Source organism: Psittacula echo (genome assembly GCF_963264785.1).
Source record: "Psittacula echo genome assembly, chromosome: 5".
NCBI classification, from domain to species: domain Eukaryota; kingdom Metazoa; phylum Chordata; class Aves; order Psittaciformes; family Psittacidae; genus Psittacula; species Psittacula echo.
In genome coordinates, this window is record NC_137739.1 from 70401731 (window position 1) to 70419459 (window position 17729).

The 17729-nt window shown below is 42.3% G+C and overlaps 1 protein-coding gene across 1 annotated transcript in view; it reads right to left on the reverse strand.

Moving 5' to 3' along the window:
* Positions 1-1614: 1614 nt before the first annotated feature.
* Positions 1615-17729, reverse strand: part of PPP1R36 (protein phosphatase 1 regulatory subunit 36) — a gene marked incomplete at both ends in the record, with an annotated part of 17389 nt that continues 1274 nt past the window's right edge. The window contains 11 exons of the mRNA XM_080618230.1: positions 1615-1789; positions 3008-3196; positions 3289-3485; positions 4770-4809; positions 8404-8454; positions 9403-9534; positions 13302-13400; positions 13948-14047; positions 14504-14625; positions 15321-15401; positions 16610-16668. Coding sequence (XP_080474356.1) covers positions 1615-1789; positions 3008-3196; positions 3289-3485; positions 4770-4809; positions 8404-8454; positions 9403-9534; positions 13302-13400; positions 13948-14047; positions 14504-14625; positions 15321-15401; positions 16610-16668 — 1245 coding nt within the window. The remainder of the gene's footprint in view (positions 1790-3007; positions 3197-3288; positions 3486-4769; positions 4810-8403; positions 8455-9402; positions 9535-13301; positions 13401-13947; positions 14048-14503; positions 14626-15320; positions 15402-16609; positions 16669-17729) is intronic.

Sequence of the window (17729 nt, forward strand, 5' to 3'; positions counted from 1 at the left end):
AGAAGGAAGCTGTGCTGTACCCTCCCTCAGCTCCAGGTATTAACCAGCATCTTGCTGCATCATTTGGCAGGGAAACTATGCTGCTGCAGGGCCACGATACCACAACTGCCTCTTGCATGTTTGGCCAAGTATGCACTATCCATACTTGGCCAAACACGCAAGTTTGGCTAAGCTCGTAAAAACAGTTGTGCAGGTTTTGGCCCAGCTCTCAGAAAACCTGCAATGAAAGCACCATGTCTCCCCTTTGGGGGAGAATATGTGTTTTCCATCCCAAAAAATGTCCAAGAGGTTATTTTAAATATTTTTCTCTTTACCAGGACAGATTTCTAGTGAAAACCTTGACAGAGAAACTGTAGGCCACAACAGCCTCATCAAATGGTAAAAGGACTCACCCAACACATGGGAAAACAAGCCTAGGCCACAGTGCTACTGGGCATTAATATAACGTGCCAGTTTAAGTGAAGAGGCTAAATAACAGCTCTGAATCTGCAGTTCAAATGTCTGTCTCAATAAGGCAGTGCAGGGCCCTGCTATATAAGTGATCTAGTCCCTGGACCACTGGTTACTCCAGAAGTAAATTTCTCATCACAATTTTGCTGCAAAATTCCATCCTTTTAAAAACTGAACCATACATTGAAAGGGAAAACTGTATTATTTTTATCCAGCATAGATATATTTGGCTGAAAAACTTCCAAACCATCACTGAAATGTCAAATTTCTCCCCTTAACAATGCTGGAAATATTACTTCTCTGGTTTTCTTTCACTGTTTAATCATCCATTATTTTTTCATTGATTCTTATTAACTATGACAAAAATCAGGATTTCATCCTAAATTTTCCTCCTGATGCTAATGATCAGCATGTACAGATAGTCTTACAGGTAAAATGATACCATTTCTTGCTATGAATTAATTTTGTTTCAAGATACTAACATCCCAAATGTGTATTTTAAGTTTGAACATCTAAAATCTGCTTTCCCAATAACGTGAAATCAATGATAAAAAAAAACCACACTATATAATTTATATAAACTTCAATGAAAATTTGGTAGATACTGTAAGTAACAGAATTTCTTTTTGCTATACTTGTTTCACAATGAGTCATATATCCAAGAACAAAATGAGAGATGATGGAAATAGAATAAGAAGGTAAGATAGATAGAATAATAGAATAGATAAGAATAGTAGAATAAGAATTCTTATTCAAGGAAGTAACTTCCTTCAAAAGCAAAATTTCAGGAACTTTTACACCATAGTAAGTCACATCTCCTGGTTGCTTTGCTAACCCTTTAGAAATAGAGAGTTGACATTAAAATCAATAATCATATCCATTTGCAGGTGTTAAAGTACTTCCCAAAATAAGTCAGTAAAATAATCTCTGAAATGGTGCAATGAAGGCATTAAGATGAAGGCGGAATTGTTAGTGACAGAACCAATTACAGTCCAGGTTTCCAGTCACCCTTGTGTGCTGAACTAGCCCACCTCTGACAAATGAGTTAGGCTTCTTAAGCTGCAATTTCCAAGTGATTTATTTAGCAATGTGAAACCACGCCACTCAACACAAATATCACGTCTGCCGGCTGCTCTGATTACAGTCACCTTCTGCCAATGCTCTTCAGAGCACAGTGCTCTGAGTACTGAGCCTGTTCTGGGGGCTTCCCGGAGGTGGCAAACGGAGGTCACTGCTTTTTCTTCCTTGTGTTTCCTCCTGCTCAACCTCCTCCTTTTTCTCCTCAGATGTGCTTAGGAGAGATTTTAACTCACTACAATGAGCTCCAATGATGCCCACCCTGTGAGGAAACATCGTGTTAATCTGCTTGACACATTGAAGCAAAGAAAAACAGGAGAAAGAGGAACAGATTTGCAATGTTCCTTAGGTAAACCAGCAAGGAACCTTGCTTCCTATCTTCTCTGCCACAGGTTAAAAACAGATCACTATTTTTATACCCTTCCGTACCTTGTGTCATGTTTCTGCCTGGAGTGTACATGTGCACAATATGAATTGCATACGTCCAAGAGAAGCTCAGCACTCTGTGGAAAGTTTGGCCCTGTTGCATACAGATTACATGACTCTGTGCATAAACTATAAAGCCAAGACGCTCAGAATGCACCCAGCTTCCCAAGCATGCATAAAACAATTACATGTGAATTGTAGCAAATTTCACGCTCTCAAGAAATACCAGACTCGCTGGTCATGTGTTGTAGATATGTCCAAGGTTTTGCATGCACAGAGCTGTAGCATTCGTTAGATTGCCAGAACTCTGAAGATCCAGGCAAATTAAGGCAATTCTCAAATTCTAATTTCCAGGCAGAAAAAGAAGACTTACAGGTCTTACAGGAAGCTTTACATACACTACAATGGAGCAAAACTGATTTACAGTGGTCCTGTTTACATTAGTTATTACATTAAAAAGTCCTGTACTGATACTGTTGTTAACCACAGCTGGATGGGTAATGGAATTCCTCTCAGATAGCCTACCCAGGCTTGAAAGATTTAGATTTTATCAGAATAAAAGGTTCTATTTCTATTACAATCCAAATTATATTTGAAAAATACAATGTAGTAAAATTACTTCTTTTTAATAAAGTACATCAGTAATGTCTGATCAGAACACTATTAAAAACTAAAAGTCAAGAAGAAATATGAAATGGGAATGTATCATTAGAAGGAAAAAAATAAACATCCTATTTTGATTTTGTGAGGCTTTGATTAATTTCTGATCAAATTTATGTTAAGGCCTATTTCCTTTCCCTATAAAACTTCTGAGTTTTAACAAAGCACTACAATGGATGGTAGCTGCTTTGCCATCAGCTAACCAAGTGTGCTACCTCTGCAAGTTTCAGGCTTGCTCAGGTCTCTCAGGACTCACACTCCTGTTCCTCTGTAACTCCTGTATAGACCAAGTCCTCAGACCAATGGCCCCTCTCCTGGTGAGGAAGAGCTAGCTGCTTGACATCCTTCCTCATAGCACTACCAAATCTGTTTATGCAGAGAAGTAGCCCCTTACTTGTAAGTGAACAATTCAGAGAAGTCTGGCAGGTCATCACATGTGCAAGATTGAGGGTCCCTAGCCTGACAGTCCTGGTTCTGGAAGAGGTGTTGAGCACTGTCCTTTGGTAAGGGCAGCAGTGTGCTCAGCACTGGTGAGCGCTGCTGTATCATGGTGCTTATAGAAGGATGCTTGTCACGGTCTTTTCTTGAAAAGAAAAAAAACAAATGCAGGTGCTAGTTCAGTGTATTCTGACAGGTCAGGTTCCCTAAGGACTCACCACAGTGTCAGATGTGTACCTTGGATACAGCAATGGCGCAGTATTTGCATCAGCAGTTCCATCTCCTCGTTTCTGCAGCTCAATATTCTTCTTGCCTCTTAAGGCAGGACTGAACACATCAGAGAAAAGAAGCCTGCCGATTTCTTCCCGAATCACTTGGAAGTGCTTACGTCTGAATACAAGCCAAGTCACATAACTGCTGAAGTTGTACAAGCCCTAAGTGGAAAACACAGACCCCTTTTTCACTGGGAAATGGCCCAGAGTCCCACTGCATCCCAGAGTGCAGCTGAGCATGACTGCACTAAAATTTCAGCAACCATTTGACATCAACCTTTACCATGTTTGCATCAGTGAAGATTTGAAAGGACTGGTTTTTTTAAAGGTATGCAGACAGATGAGGCTAGAAACAGAGTTAGCTCAAATGGATTTAGTCTTGCTCAACTCTGACCAATTTGGCTTAGTCTTGCTGCTAGAAGACTAAGGCAATAACTTGAGATCACCACCCAGTTTCCCTCAATAATCAATGGAAAGAGACTGATGCGATGAGTCATTCTGTGGGGGCTCCTATCACACACATCTGTCTCAAGAGGCAATAATACACCCTCTGGCTGAGCTTCTTTTTTCTGCAATGGCTGTCAAGGCAGCCAAAAGGCATGGTCTGACTGGACAGCTCTTGTTTGGGCAGCTGCAGGTAGACAAGATGATCCCCACCCTGAATGACAGCATTGTGATCACAGAAAATATTACTAGCAAATATGAACTCATCGCATCTCACCTCCACATGTCTGCTTACTGATTAAAAAATCCCCAGAATCTATCTTTTCCCTCCTATTTAACATTTGTGATCCCTGGCATAAGCTGGTTCAACTCTCAGTAAACAGAATCTCTATTAAGTCTGTTCTTGAAAAAATGGCATTGCTGGGACTGCTGTGTACCCTTGGAACTGAATCCAGAGTTCCCCTCTTTCAAAGAAAGGCTTCCAAGTTCATGAAGTACAAAGTATAACTTGGGTCCAGCTGTTTTGTATTAATTTGCTGTGAGTCTCATAAGTGGCTGATGGAGCTGTATTTTGTAGGCTAGAATAGCTTACTGGCATCTAGATATGTCACCAAGGGCGATGGAAATAAAAGAAGGCTGTAAAATTTCTTACCTACAGAGATAAAACTATGAGGCCAACAATGAGAAGAAATCCACACACCAGACTTCCCAGAGGGACCTCAGGCTATGGTGGGAACTGCCTGGGGTCCAAAAGCCACAAAGGGAATGAAACTCCCTAGCTGAGGGCTCCAAGGGGAAAAGGCTTGGGCTGAAGGGCAAAGCGATGGTATTTTATAGGGGCATGTAGGCCCTAGAGGTAAAATTTTATTCAAGGGCTTCTGCCCTACAAGTTCCTCTACTGGGGGAACCAAAAAGGAAAGGAGCATTTGGATATGCAAGGGAGGGACATGCTCTGGGCTGACACTCAGTCACACTCTCCGTTCATCTTTGTGTCTTTCTTACCTCAAAGTAGCTCCGATCTTTCTGCAATGATGGTTTTTCCCTAAGGCAGTGAACAAGAGCACAAAATTAATAGCAGCAGTCATCTTTTCAGTTCTCTAAACAGAGCATTGAATATGACTCATGGGGCTATGCCAAGCTAGCATTTCACCAGCGCAATAAAGTTGTTGCTGGTAGATCCTCATTATGAATGTGTGGAGACCACTGTCCAAGAGAAAGGCAAGACTTCTGCATTGCCTCAGAAGAAAATGCAAAATACTGTATGGCTCAGTTAATTAAATCTGACAGAGAACAAAGCTGGAATGAGTGTGCAAGGCTCCCCTGCTATGCTATCTAGACTGAGCTCTTTGCATGGGCCTCTTTAAAGTGGTCAGTGCCGATCTAATCCAGTTCCTACTGAAGTCAATTAAAAAACTCTTACTGACATCACTGGAAGAGCAACAAGCAGAGTTACCGAGGGCACAAAGCCAGGCCAATGCTGGTCATTAAACATGAAAACTAGGAAGGAGATGCCTGATGTATCTCCAAGAAGAAATATAAAACATGCCCAAGAATGACAAAGGGCCTTTGTTATAGAAGCAGCAATTTGCCCAGTGGAAGCCTGAGAGATGCTCTCACCACCCACTTAAGCTCAGGGATTCTCACACAAAGCCAAATGACTGTTCATTATGGTAACAGCCATTAAAGCAGAGGGTGACACACACATCCCAGCAGCCTCTCCATTCTCTTGGAGATGGCACGACCCACCCGCAAGGAAATGAAAGCAAATTTTCCCTGTTAGCCTACAGATTCCCCACAGATCTGGCTTGGTCCTGCTAGATGCACAGGAAAGCCTGTCTCCACGTCAACTCTCATGACCATGACTCCTGTCATGTCCCTTATCTTCCTGGTAAAGTTAAGTGTTCCACACATCCAGGGTACCCGCAGCTGCCATCACACCAGAAACACCAATACAGAGCAGACAATGAAGATAATACCTTTCAGCACCATAGCAATATTATCTTCTCAGCTTTATTTACTGATTTTTTGATAAAGAAGACCGTGTATCTCCCTACTTGGCTCCCACCAGTCATAATCCCACTGACACTTCACATATTGTGCAAGGGAAAAGAAGCTTGACTCTGCAAGCATGGTATGGCTGTTTTCCAAAGCAGAATTCCCACAACTCAGAATGCTTTTGATTCCTTATGAGTTCTGGTAAAGCACATTATTCTGTCTTCGCAGAGAAACCTAAAGTGACTCCAGCTTCTTATACCTAAATGTGAGACCCAACTTCACCTTTCAACATTACACAGTTTGTGCAGTGTCTTACAACCAGTCCTTAGTTTAGTAGAGGGTTAAATGTAGAGGCCAGCAACAGAAAATAATGCTAATAATTAGAGTCAAATAAGGCCAGGGGTCTCCACCCTTCTTTCTCTCAGCGCTTTCTTCCCTGGGGTGTGGTATTAAGCTAAGAGACCTGCTTGAAGCAAAGTTTCCTAAAGTAAGTGTTAAACTAGGAGGCACCTCCCATGTCTAGGACACAGTTGCTAATTACCTGAGAAAATACAGAAAGGGTCCGGAAAACATCAAACTTGCAACAAGCTTCAGGACAGGACTTGTAAGAAACTTGAAGGAATGAGCAAAAAGCATCATATTACTAGTGATACAGTCATATTGATTTCCCAGAGCTGTGAGCGGGGTGGAATGAGCTCATGCATAAAAGAAGAGGGCAGCACAGCCAAGAGCAAACAGTGCAGTAAGAAGGCGTTTGGATGCAAGGTGATAGTGGCTTCAGACATCTACAAGATGTGCAAACGGGCACATGGGGAAGAAATGTTTCATGTGCCTTTGAACAGCTCCCTTCACCACGGCTGTGACTCCAGTTGCCCATGGATCAAGCCAGCTTCAAGGATCAGTAAGGGCTGGCTTGATGTTTGCTCCATTGATGCATGCAGCTTTGGGAACACTGTTTTTTTTCCCATTATAACAAATGCCCATAAGGAAACTGGCACCATGAAAAGGTTGCACAATCCCCATCAACTTGAAAGGAGAAAGCCAGACACACCTATTCCTTCCTCAGCATTGGAGGCACAAAAGAACTAATGCTAACATACACAAATAACAGGTCTGGAGGAACTCTCTCAAATTCCAGTCTGGGATAGTATCAAGATAGGATTTTAATGTTGCATTTTACAAATCACGTAAATGGCTAAGATGAAGATGTTCTCCACCTGAGCCTTCCTTTTTAAAATTCCAGAGAAAATCTTACATGAAAAATTGATAGTTTCATGTGAACACATGGACATTTGGCAGATCTGGAAGGGAAAGCAGTTTAGCAACATAATATAAGATTTCATTAAAATGTTGTCATGGTGAATTAAAGCGAAAAGCAAAACTCGAACTGCACCATGAACCCATAGTTGGGTTATAAAAAAATACAGTAAAACTGGGGATGGCACATTATCAATAATTTCTCAGCTATTTAATCTAAACTTTTTTTCAGGTTAAAAAAACCTTCATCAAAAGTAAACTTTCTGACAGTTTCCATTTTGATGAAGGACCTGTCCCCTCCAAAACCATGTGTGCTCAAAAAATTCCTAACCATCTTTTATAATTAAGAGTGCTAATCAGTTCTGTCCTTTAGGTTTTGTATTTGGCAGTTCATATAATGATCTGGGAGGATCCAGATAACATTTAAGGCTAAACTGAGTCAGCCTGGAAAAGATTGTATTTATATAATTGCAGTATGGTATGGGAAGTGCCCTATAGTATAACACACTCAGCATTAGCCTAACTCTGAAGTCAGCTGTAGTCAGCTACCGCCACCCTGTTATGAGTAACTCAGTGAGGTCTCTCTTTATACAACACCTTACATCATGAAGGCTTTAAGACACAGCTTTTTTATAGCCTTTGTGTTTTCACAGCCTGAACACCAACATCCCAACCCACTGCCAGCCTCTAACCCCCCTGTGATGGAAATATTAAAGAACACTATTGTTTCAGCTCTCTGCTCTCACTCCCATGCTGGTTTTTTTTTTGCCACTGGACGTCTTGCTTGCCTCAATCCTGCACATTCCCGCTCAGCAGGCAGTTAAGAGTGCATGAAGAGGCAACAGAGCTAACTAGCTGGGTATGCAACAGGCTGTTTTATCCAGCTGCTCCCAGTTCCTGGATTCAAGTTACTTTCTGCAGTAAGTTCCACCAACTGCAGACATTAGGGCCACCCAACAGAAACAATGAAATGCTCCCAGTCCAACAAGCAAAAAGGTTGAGAGGATGTTTTTGCTCAACAGGAACCTGGGAACAAGGATCTGGCAAAGAAGGCTGCTCCCAGGAGTGCCTGGTGAAATGCTGATGTGCCAGGATGCAAGGGAACACATCCTTAATTCTCTAGGTCCAGCACTTTGTGGGCTGGGGCACACTAAAATGAAAGCCCTGTTGGGGCAGCAATTTCAGCTCCCCTTTGACTCCATCATTTCACAGGTTACCTTGTCCTCTTGATTAGAAGGAAGCCCAGGTTCCCCCACCCCAGCCAGGAGCAAGGTTACCCAGGGCTGTGTGGCAGGAAGGCAGGTGAAGGTGTCTCTGACTCCTCTGGGGACTGGCAGCAGTTTCACACCAACCAACAGAAAAAGTCTGCCCGAAACTGCTCTAAGAAGGTCCCATGGGACTGGGGTTCTGGGTGGTGACTGCCAGCTCCTTTCGACTGCCAGAGAAAGGAAACATTGTGCAGGAACATAGATGGCTGACAAAGGACTCCACAACACTAGCACAGCGTATGATCGCTCCGTCATTACGTTCTCCTTCCAATAACCATTTTTTGTGGTGCTTAGTTGCGAGCCAGGGCTAAACCATAACACTTTCATGTCCTTTTAAAACTCCCCTTTTCTTGTGCTCATCATTCCATTGTTTTGTCTGCCTTTTTAAACACCCTCCTATCCAATGTGGCCTTCTTCAGTTTCTTGTTTAATTCCCTCTGTGGGTTTCTCTCCCTTATCAGTTCACTGTTGGAACCGTTGCATCTAAAGAGAAGCTGGTCTCCACCATTCTGAAAAAGCCATGCACTGTCTTCCCCACTAAGAAGTAGAAGACCTACACTTCCAATGCCCAAGCACAAGCTCTTCTTGTCTCTAATTCCTTCACTTACTACTCTTCAGGAACATGGTCTCCTTCACTTACTAACCTAGTCTTATGCTATCTCAGACTTGGCGTAAAAGGGAATTCAGGCAGGGATCAGTGGCAGCCAGCAGAAACATAGTCATTTGCTGTCAAGATTTAGTTAAGAGGAAGTGGCAGGGGTAAGATCCAGGGCCGGCACCAATTTTTGCCTTGCTGACTTTCACATTGAACCTATTAAAGTTTCCAGCTCTATATACCTAGCAAGGTTTCTGCCTACCAGGGACAGCTTTCCAGTCTGGTATTCAAAGCTCTGCTGCAACTCATTGTGGCCACTCTTGGAGTTGGTTATAGGATGAGATAGAGCTGCAGGGAGATCAGGACACTCCTCTGCCCCATGGTCCCTTAGTCCTCTGTGACTCCTTGGCTCACAAGACATTTATTACCCTGGGCATTCGCTTGTATCACTCAACAGAGGCCTTGGCCCTGGGCTGCTGTGGCCCTTGACATAGAGAGTCCCCAGAAGGGACTGGCTTACTTTCCGCTAGACTGCTGTGCCATGCGTCGTCCAAGGATAAGATTACAGTACACCTTGGCAAGGTGAATCCTGGACATTGCTAACTTCTCCAACACATTGTCCATTTCTGTCTTCTCAAAATGTATCATAGTCCTGTTGAAAACAAAAAGGGAAAAAAGTGTTCAGGGGAGGTGCTCTGGACAGAAGGGATGCCAGAAAGAGTGACTGTTCTGAGAAGTGAGCCTTCATTTTCATGCACATAGACCAACATGCTGCATGATACCACCATGAAGAGACCCCACTGTGGCAAGCCTGGGTTCAGATGCTTCCAGCACAGCTTGGCAATACTGGTGGGGCCACAAGACAGTCTCTCTTATTCCACACAACTTATAAGCTGTATAACCACAGCCCATCTTTTATCCTGCATAGCTATGAACCCTTTCTGCAGTCTGCATAAAAGCCCTGGAGGTGCATTTAGATATCTCCAGGCACAGGCTCTGCCACCAGGTGGCCTGGAGCAGTTGGTCTGGCTCATTCAGAGACAGCACTCACTCCTCTTCAAAAACACACACGAAGCGCTTTTGGGACCGCCTCTAAACAGGAACGGCTGCCACCGCAAGCCTGTATTTTAAACCAATTCAGATCAAACACTAAGGAATGCTAAACCAAAAAGCTTTCTATTGCCTCTGCTTCCCCTGTAATCCACCTGAGTGTCTGGGAGTACTACTAGCCTAAAACTTACCAGCCTCCTTTCACACTCAGGAGAGTTGGGTTTATCTGTTCTATCACTGATGGCCTCCAGCTGTAAAGCTTCCTACACAATCCATCTTTAATAAATTAGGACAATTACTCTGGGCTTCTGAAGGATAATTGCTAATAAACTTCAGCAGATTTCCCCCAAAACACATGAAAGGGTTGGAAGCAGAAACAGAAAATAAAAGGGAAAGAAAATGCAGGACAGAAATAATAGCTCTTGTTCCATTCATGTCTCATACACCGCTGGCAAGTTTTCATTCTTAGAGTCACTATTTCAGAGGTGAATACTCCAAAGCTGTCTGCAGTGTGGGAATGCCTCATGCCCACTGCTTTGGAAAACTGGTTGGTTATTTTTGAAGTTAGTTACAAGATCTTCCTGAATCTAGAAAAAGCCAGGAAAGTCTCAGGCTTGGACTTACAAAGAATCAACATGGCATCAATGAAAGACAAAGTCACAAGACGTCAAAGATGTCCAGATTCACCCTGATAGGAACCCCTCTCAATACTTTCTCTTCCGAAGAAAGTTCAACACACAGAAGCAATGACTTCTGAAGCTAGGATGGTCTTAGATGTTCTCTTGAGGCAATGTGGGCTAGGTTCAAGACAGTTGAGGAGCTCAGGCTAACTCAGGCTAACAGGCCTGGCTCCCTGTGGACAAAAGTAGACCCAACAGCTGAGTTAGGCAGCCCAAATGGCAGGAATCCCAAAACACACCAGCTAGGAGCAGGAATAACCAGTACTGTTTTCTGTGTTGCACAGGGTCTACAAGAAGAGCAGCTCGAGAACTGCAAAGCCATTGGATGTGTCTGTCATACAGGAACATGAGGCTGATAAAGGACTAGGTGGGTCACCAAGCCTGTCTCCAAGTAATGTCTGTCAGTTAACTAGGAGCAAATTATAGGTACCACTAATGAGAAACATGAAATGGTACCAGCAGGTCTTCCCTGCAGTCTGTCTCTACTTGTGGCACATAGGCAGTTCTATATAGGAAAGCAAGAAAGCTTCTATAAAATTTATAAATTATATCTTGAAGGAAGGGGAAGGGAGTTTTCCTCCAGAGCAGGCCACTCACAACAGCCCTGAACATGGGACTTATGTGGGATAGATATAGGAAACCAAATGGCTATGCAAGTTTTTTCACATTCTCTCAAGTACATCAGCATATCACAAACCCAAGGATTCTTATCACCAGTGTAATTTTATGTCATTATGATTCTATTATGTAGTTATAAAATCCCTTTCACAAGCTCACGGAGCTCCACCTTCAGAAACAAAGTAGTTTTCTTGTCTGTCCCCACTGCTTCTAGTGGGAGACCATTTCAGATGTTTACTCCACAGGAGGTAAAAGAAAGTCCTTGCTACATTTGATTTGAAGTATATCACATACCAAGTGCAGAATTAGACTGGGTGGATTACAGAGGAAATGGGAAGTTATTGCATCTCTTTTCCTACTTGAACAGGAAAAGAGATGCAGTATCAGAAAGCTTTTCACACCATGATTAGTATCTCCCTGCTCCTCCAAGTCAGTGAAAATGCTGAAACAATTAAGGATGAACTTCAACATTAAATAGGACCTGAAAAGTGCCTTCTGTCATTTTATTTTCCTTCCTTGTATTTATACTTCAGTATATCAATATCCTGAATTCCTGCTTCTGCATGGTATTTTTCTTTAAGCTTTTCTGATGTCAGCATAGTACAGTGTGCAGGTAATCCCAACAAGAAAGCCACTTCCCTCCAGGGGAGGTAATGAATTTAAATGAAACAGTATTGTAGAAGTGGAGAATAAGCACATGTTTCCCACCAAAAGGCAGACTCACTCTGGGAGCACTGCACAGCAGAACACACTGAAAAGGCTCTCCTGGTACTGCTTATAGCTGATACCTACTAACCAGAGCCCTCTTGATCCAAGAAACATTGCAATAGGTCCAAACTTCTCTTTGTTTCAGTCTGGTTTTGTATTTGCCACACCAGTAGATGATACAATCCATATTGAGGAGTCATGACCCATGGAGTGGCCTCCTTGTCCTCTACCAGCCAAGAGCAAGGGTATCATTTTGTAAATTGCACCCCAGAGCACTTCAACTGAATCTATGATGTTTGTGTATGAAACTATGCTGATGGTTTTATTTATGAATTACTCCTTCTACAATGAAAGAAACACCTGTCTACATCTATGCATGTAGAGCAAATCAATTCCTTAAGGCCAGCAATCCTCCAACAGTGTTTTCTTCAATCCAGATAAATCAGCTGCTCTTTATATCAAAGCTTCATGAATTGTGAAGTAAGCAATCATTAAGTGTTTTAAGAAAATCAATTCTCAGAGACTGTTACAGACTCCAGAAAGTCACTGAAGTTTCTTACAGTCATGGTTTGTAATTCTGTAATGCTTTCTCCCATGGCATATAACCCGCTAACACAGCAGCTCCCAAACTATTCCCCTTCCATTCTGCAAGGTAGCAAGTGTGGTCACACCCCCTTACTTGGGAACTGCTTTCCTAGCATGTATTCCTCATGTTATAACATGTTTCTAGCACCTAAGAGTCATCTGAACCTGCATTGCAAAGTATTTAGAAATGAAGTATTAAAGTGATGTGACCTAAAGCACAAATTAACACCCAGCAGACTCAGGTGTGACTATTTGCTGCTTTGTATTGCAAGCAGAAATGACTGGATGCTAATGTTAATACTGGGAACTGTCATTAAGGGATGGTAATTCGATCCAGGGCACTCACACAGATTTAACGTTGGTGGTAGCAGTAATGATTTATTCAAATTGCAGCATTACCTTGAGAAGCCACATTATTTGGTGACCCTGCTGCAACAGGCACTGGATCCTACCACCATCTTGAAAGGAGATTACGGTGATGCCATGCCATGTGAACAACAGTGCATGCTGCTCAGGGGAAGGCTGGTGCAAAGTGGGGTTCCAACCCTTCCAGAAAATGTATCTCTACATAGTCAGAGGAGCCTATGTCTTGGAGGGTACGGGAGACATAAACGGTGAGACCAAGGGGTTTTTCTCTGTACTATTTGATATACTAGGCCAGTACAGCAAGCAGTCCTCATTCACAGATTCCCACTGATTCTGACATGAAAGACTGCCCTGTGATCCCAAATTTGCTGGGGCAAGCTCTGTGTGCTTACACCCCTAGTATTGTACTCACAAAGTCAAGGATCTGTATTTCTTTTCCAGGACAATTTTTTCCAGGTAAAAAGATATATAGAAGAGCAGGGCCATGAGGAAGTCATCTAGTTTCTCATTCCTAAATGAGAGGTAGAAAGGTCACTGTGAAGTCTTCAGATTTACAGATATAGACACTACCAGACCATTATGAAAAAGAACCAAGTCTCTGCTCAAGGGCCTGCATAATACCAAATATTAGCTATGTGGCTGAGACGTATTCATAGCCAGCACTACACCTCAAACTAAGACTTTGAAGGCTTTTAGGGAATTACTAATAGCGTCCAATAAACATAATAAAGAATGGATCCAATTGGATATTACCAGACATACTTCCAAGACGAATGTTTTCTGCACTGAACTTACTGAAAGAGTGGCATTCGTTTTCAAAGGAAGAGGGATACAACTCAGACACCTCTGCCCTTCTGAAAGGACAGTATGACTAAGGCTCAATAAGGTCTAGAGATGTATTCCTAAGTCAATGACAATGTAGCCACTGTATGGCCCTGGTGATGTCAGGGATATGCCTTTGAGAAATAATGCTCCACCTGCTGCCTCCTTGCTTATAGCCTATAGAGAAGTGATGCTGATAAGTGACAGCAGCAAATAATGAGCCCTGAAGCTCTTACATGAACAGTGGCAGGACAGGAAGGAAGTCCAAATTGCCAGTCATGTTAGCACTCCTGGTGCACACAATGTTGCGGATGTGCTGGCTAACATGGAATTTAACTTAGAGTAAAATGGATAATAGTCTTGGGATATTTAGGCCCAAGTTCTTGGCTTCTCTTAGGTAATAGAGTGGAAGGCTTTCAAACAGGTGATAGGATTATTTCTCTGCACGTGTCGAGGACAACATGCATTTGGTATTGTTTTCCACTGAACCTTCCAGATGAGATTTTAAACCTCAGACATTTCACATTCTACTTCTCATACACTCTGGTCCCTCCCCTACCAGCTACACACAAACAATTCTCAAAACAAACTCTAAATGACATACCCCATAACTACTTCAAGTGACAACATGTGATGTGACTCATGTGTGTCTTTCAAAAGCAAAGCAGCATCTGAAAACATACAGAGGAGAAAAGCAATACTTCCTCAAAAAAACTGCTAGTGTTAGTAGAAATAGCACCCTAACTTGTATGAGCAATGCCTTGCTGATACGAAATACCAGCAATTACTCACATTTGACGTCATCTAACATCACATATTCATGTTGTACCCACTGGGATATCATATGCAATTTTCCTTCTTTGTCATCCAGCTTTCTTTCAGGGAGCTTTGAACTGCAATCGTCTTGGAAGACGCTGGTGGTTGACCAATACATAACATTTAAGGACACAGTGTTAATTCCAGTCTGAGAATATTAAGATTATCTCCTTGGTACGTACTGTCTTCATTGCACTTAGTTTCAAAGGGACAGGCAGTGAAATGTGTTTGGCAGGTATTCTGAACTAACTTTCAGCTATTATTACCACAAAACAGGCTGGGGATGTGGAGGGAAATAGGACATTTCACCTCTAAGGTTGCGTCTGAAGTTGCTCTTTTAGTTGCTAATATAATAAATTGCATCTATATTATTTAGATCAAAGAGGTTTTAAGCAATGGATGAAAGTCAGCTATACTGTGTTGTGAATTTATAAAATTAATATTAATAATAATAATAATCTTTGAAGTGCCTTACACAGATGAATTAATTACCTCACAACACTCTTTAGAGTAGATGAGAATTATTACCTCATTCTAAGTGATCTGGAAACAGCAACAAAGATGCTGAATGACTTTAGCAAAGTCATACCAGGCTAGTGCCTGAGCTAGCATTCAACATCAGGCATGTCTGGCTCTGTCTTTATGTTCAGACCACTCATCCACCCTGTTGAAATGACAGCTGGCTTCCTGTTTCATGTGCTTTGTTCAGGCATGATCCTAAGACAATGAATAAAAATATTCCCACCCAAATGATCTTGTTTCATTTTGAGCTAGGCTAGTCAAATTGAAATACCTCTTTAACGTCCTTACACATATTTCCTGAAAGAGAGTATTTTTTCCTTCTTTAAGGTCTTTCTCAGCTGCTGGACTGGAGCTGAAATATAGAGTACGAGCATGCATTAGTATGAGTTTAAATTACTAGCAGCAGTACAAAGAGGTTAACATCCTATGATACAAAGCTATATCTACTTTGGCCTCTGACACTAAGAAAATATCTGGGTTGTGGTGAGGTCAGCATGAGACATTGCCTTCAAAAATACAGAAGCAAGAGTAACGGGGTTTCCCTGGGTCTTCCTGCTCTATCTCCTGCTACCATATGCACTCTGTCATGTAAACTCAACCAATGCCCCGAGTGGCTTTAGGAAGATTTTACACGTAAACTGCTCCATTCCAGAGCTTTTATCTGGGATCTTTGAGGGCGGAGATAGGCAGAGGTCACCAGGGAGCTCACATCTCTCCCTGGAGAGCTACTGGGCAGAGTCAGCAGCATTCCCAAGCCCAACAGAGAAGCTGGCCAGAGCTGCTGAGACACAGACCATGAGAGGCGCCTGCAGTAGTGTGTGGCCAACAGGGAGGTGAGCAGCTTGGTTCCACCATGACAAAGGTCTGGAAAATGCCCAGCAGGGGAGGCGGCAGCAGCGGGCAGTGCATGACTGACCCACCATAGGCGTGCTACACCATGCTCCCTGCCCTGCACTTGAGGAGAGAGCAGGAGGGAGACAGTTGAGTGTTGGGGTCTTTCTGCCCCAGTGGTCTAAATGGCCTGAAAAAGTCTTAATCCACAATTGCCACAGACATTCAAAGCACAGTTATGTGGAGTTTGGTCCCTGTAGAGCTGTGGTTTCCCTAAAGGTCTACAGTACTCTGATGCTCTCACCATTGCACAGGGTCAAACGTAACACTGGCAAAAGAGAACATCAGTCTGTTGACCTCCACACCCAGGGTGGCATCTGGCCCTCGCATCCAGCACTGCTATTCCAGTGTATTGTGCATGATTCTGACACATGGCAGGACTTGCCACACACTTTTAGCCATTCCCCTGTAGTGGGTTTGGCTTGAAAGCAGTATGAAGTAAACGTTTATTTCTGGTTTTCTCTGTTAAGATGATGCCACAGAGCATCATCAGTTAAGGAGCTCCAGTCTCAATTAAAAAAAAAAAAAAAAAAAAAAGAAAGAAAAAGCAAGAATTTGTCCTGTAGTCAATGTTCAGGTAAAAAAATATTAGACACTGATTTTACCTTACTTGGAACTGCTGTATCAAGGCCTAAACCTGAATAATTTGAAACTAAACATCTTTCTTACCTTGCAAATTCAAGGGTGTTAGTATCATCTTTCCAGTACCACACGCCTGGTCTTACTGTCTGCAAGAAAAAGAGTACATGTCATAAATCTATGCTCAAGTTCTCAGCCCAGCAAGGTGTTTATCATGCAAGCACTGTTCATATGGGCCAATTTCTATCTTTCTTCAGTTTGCTTTTCACCCAGATGTTGTTTGTGTAAGAGTTATTTGAACAGAAGTGATCTGAGATTAAAGGTTGACAGCGTAATAAAGAAAAGCACGTATCTGTCCCTTTTTATGTCTTTCAAGTTATGAATAAAAAATTGAAAGTTTGCTAAGGAACATCAGTTCTTTGATTGCCAGTGAATCAATAAAGCCTGAGAAATCAAATGGAGCCATGCACTGAAAAACTAATTTTTGCTTTTGTTTAATAATATTTATGTAATTGTAGAGACTAAGTGTCAGGAGAGAGGAATATGTTACGCATTTTCCTGATATTCTGAGAAGTTTAATAAACGCCAGACAGATGGTTCAGGGGACACTGGACAGAACGACTTGTAACAGCATTTTACAGTATCTATATGTTTTTAAAAAAATATCCACTAAAAAAATCCCCTGGAAATAAATAAGAGGTATTAGTCCTTTCTTAATTAACATGAGAGACTTGCAAACCCTTAACTACTATTTGCAGGTCACCTTTAAAGCAAAATTACTCTTATTGCTGAAATCCTTCTGCCCACAAATTTGAATTGAGTGAAGCTTTAAGGCTTTCTAAGTCTTTCTGCCAGGTACCATTCAGCCAGCCAGCCAGCCACAAGGCTCTCACAATTCTTGCTCAATCTAATTTGGTAGTAGAGTGCTGGATATGGGACACCAGAATAATTTCACCTCCGCAGCCAGCAACCCATGCAATGGTTAGACCACAGAGATGAGTATTAGGAAACTATGGCTCTAATCCTTTGACAAAAAGTGGTTATTTCAACTTGTCTGTTCTAGCCTTCAGTTCCAGCTCTCTAATACTGGTTTACAACTCTTGGATGAAAAGGGCCATGCAGGTGCTGTACCTTTATGTTACACACAAGGGATTATGAACCATGAAAGAAAAACAGAAAAGGTGGTAGCACAGCATAGCAAGGCCTACCA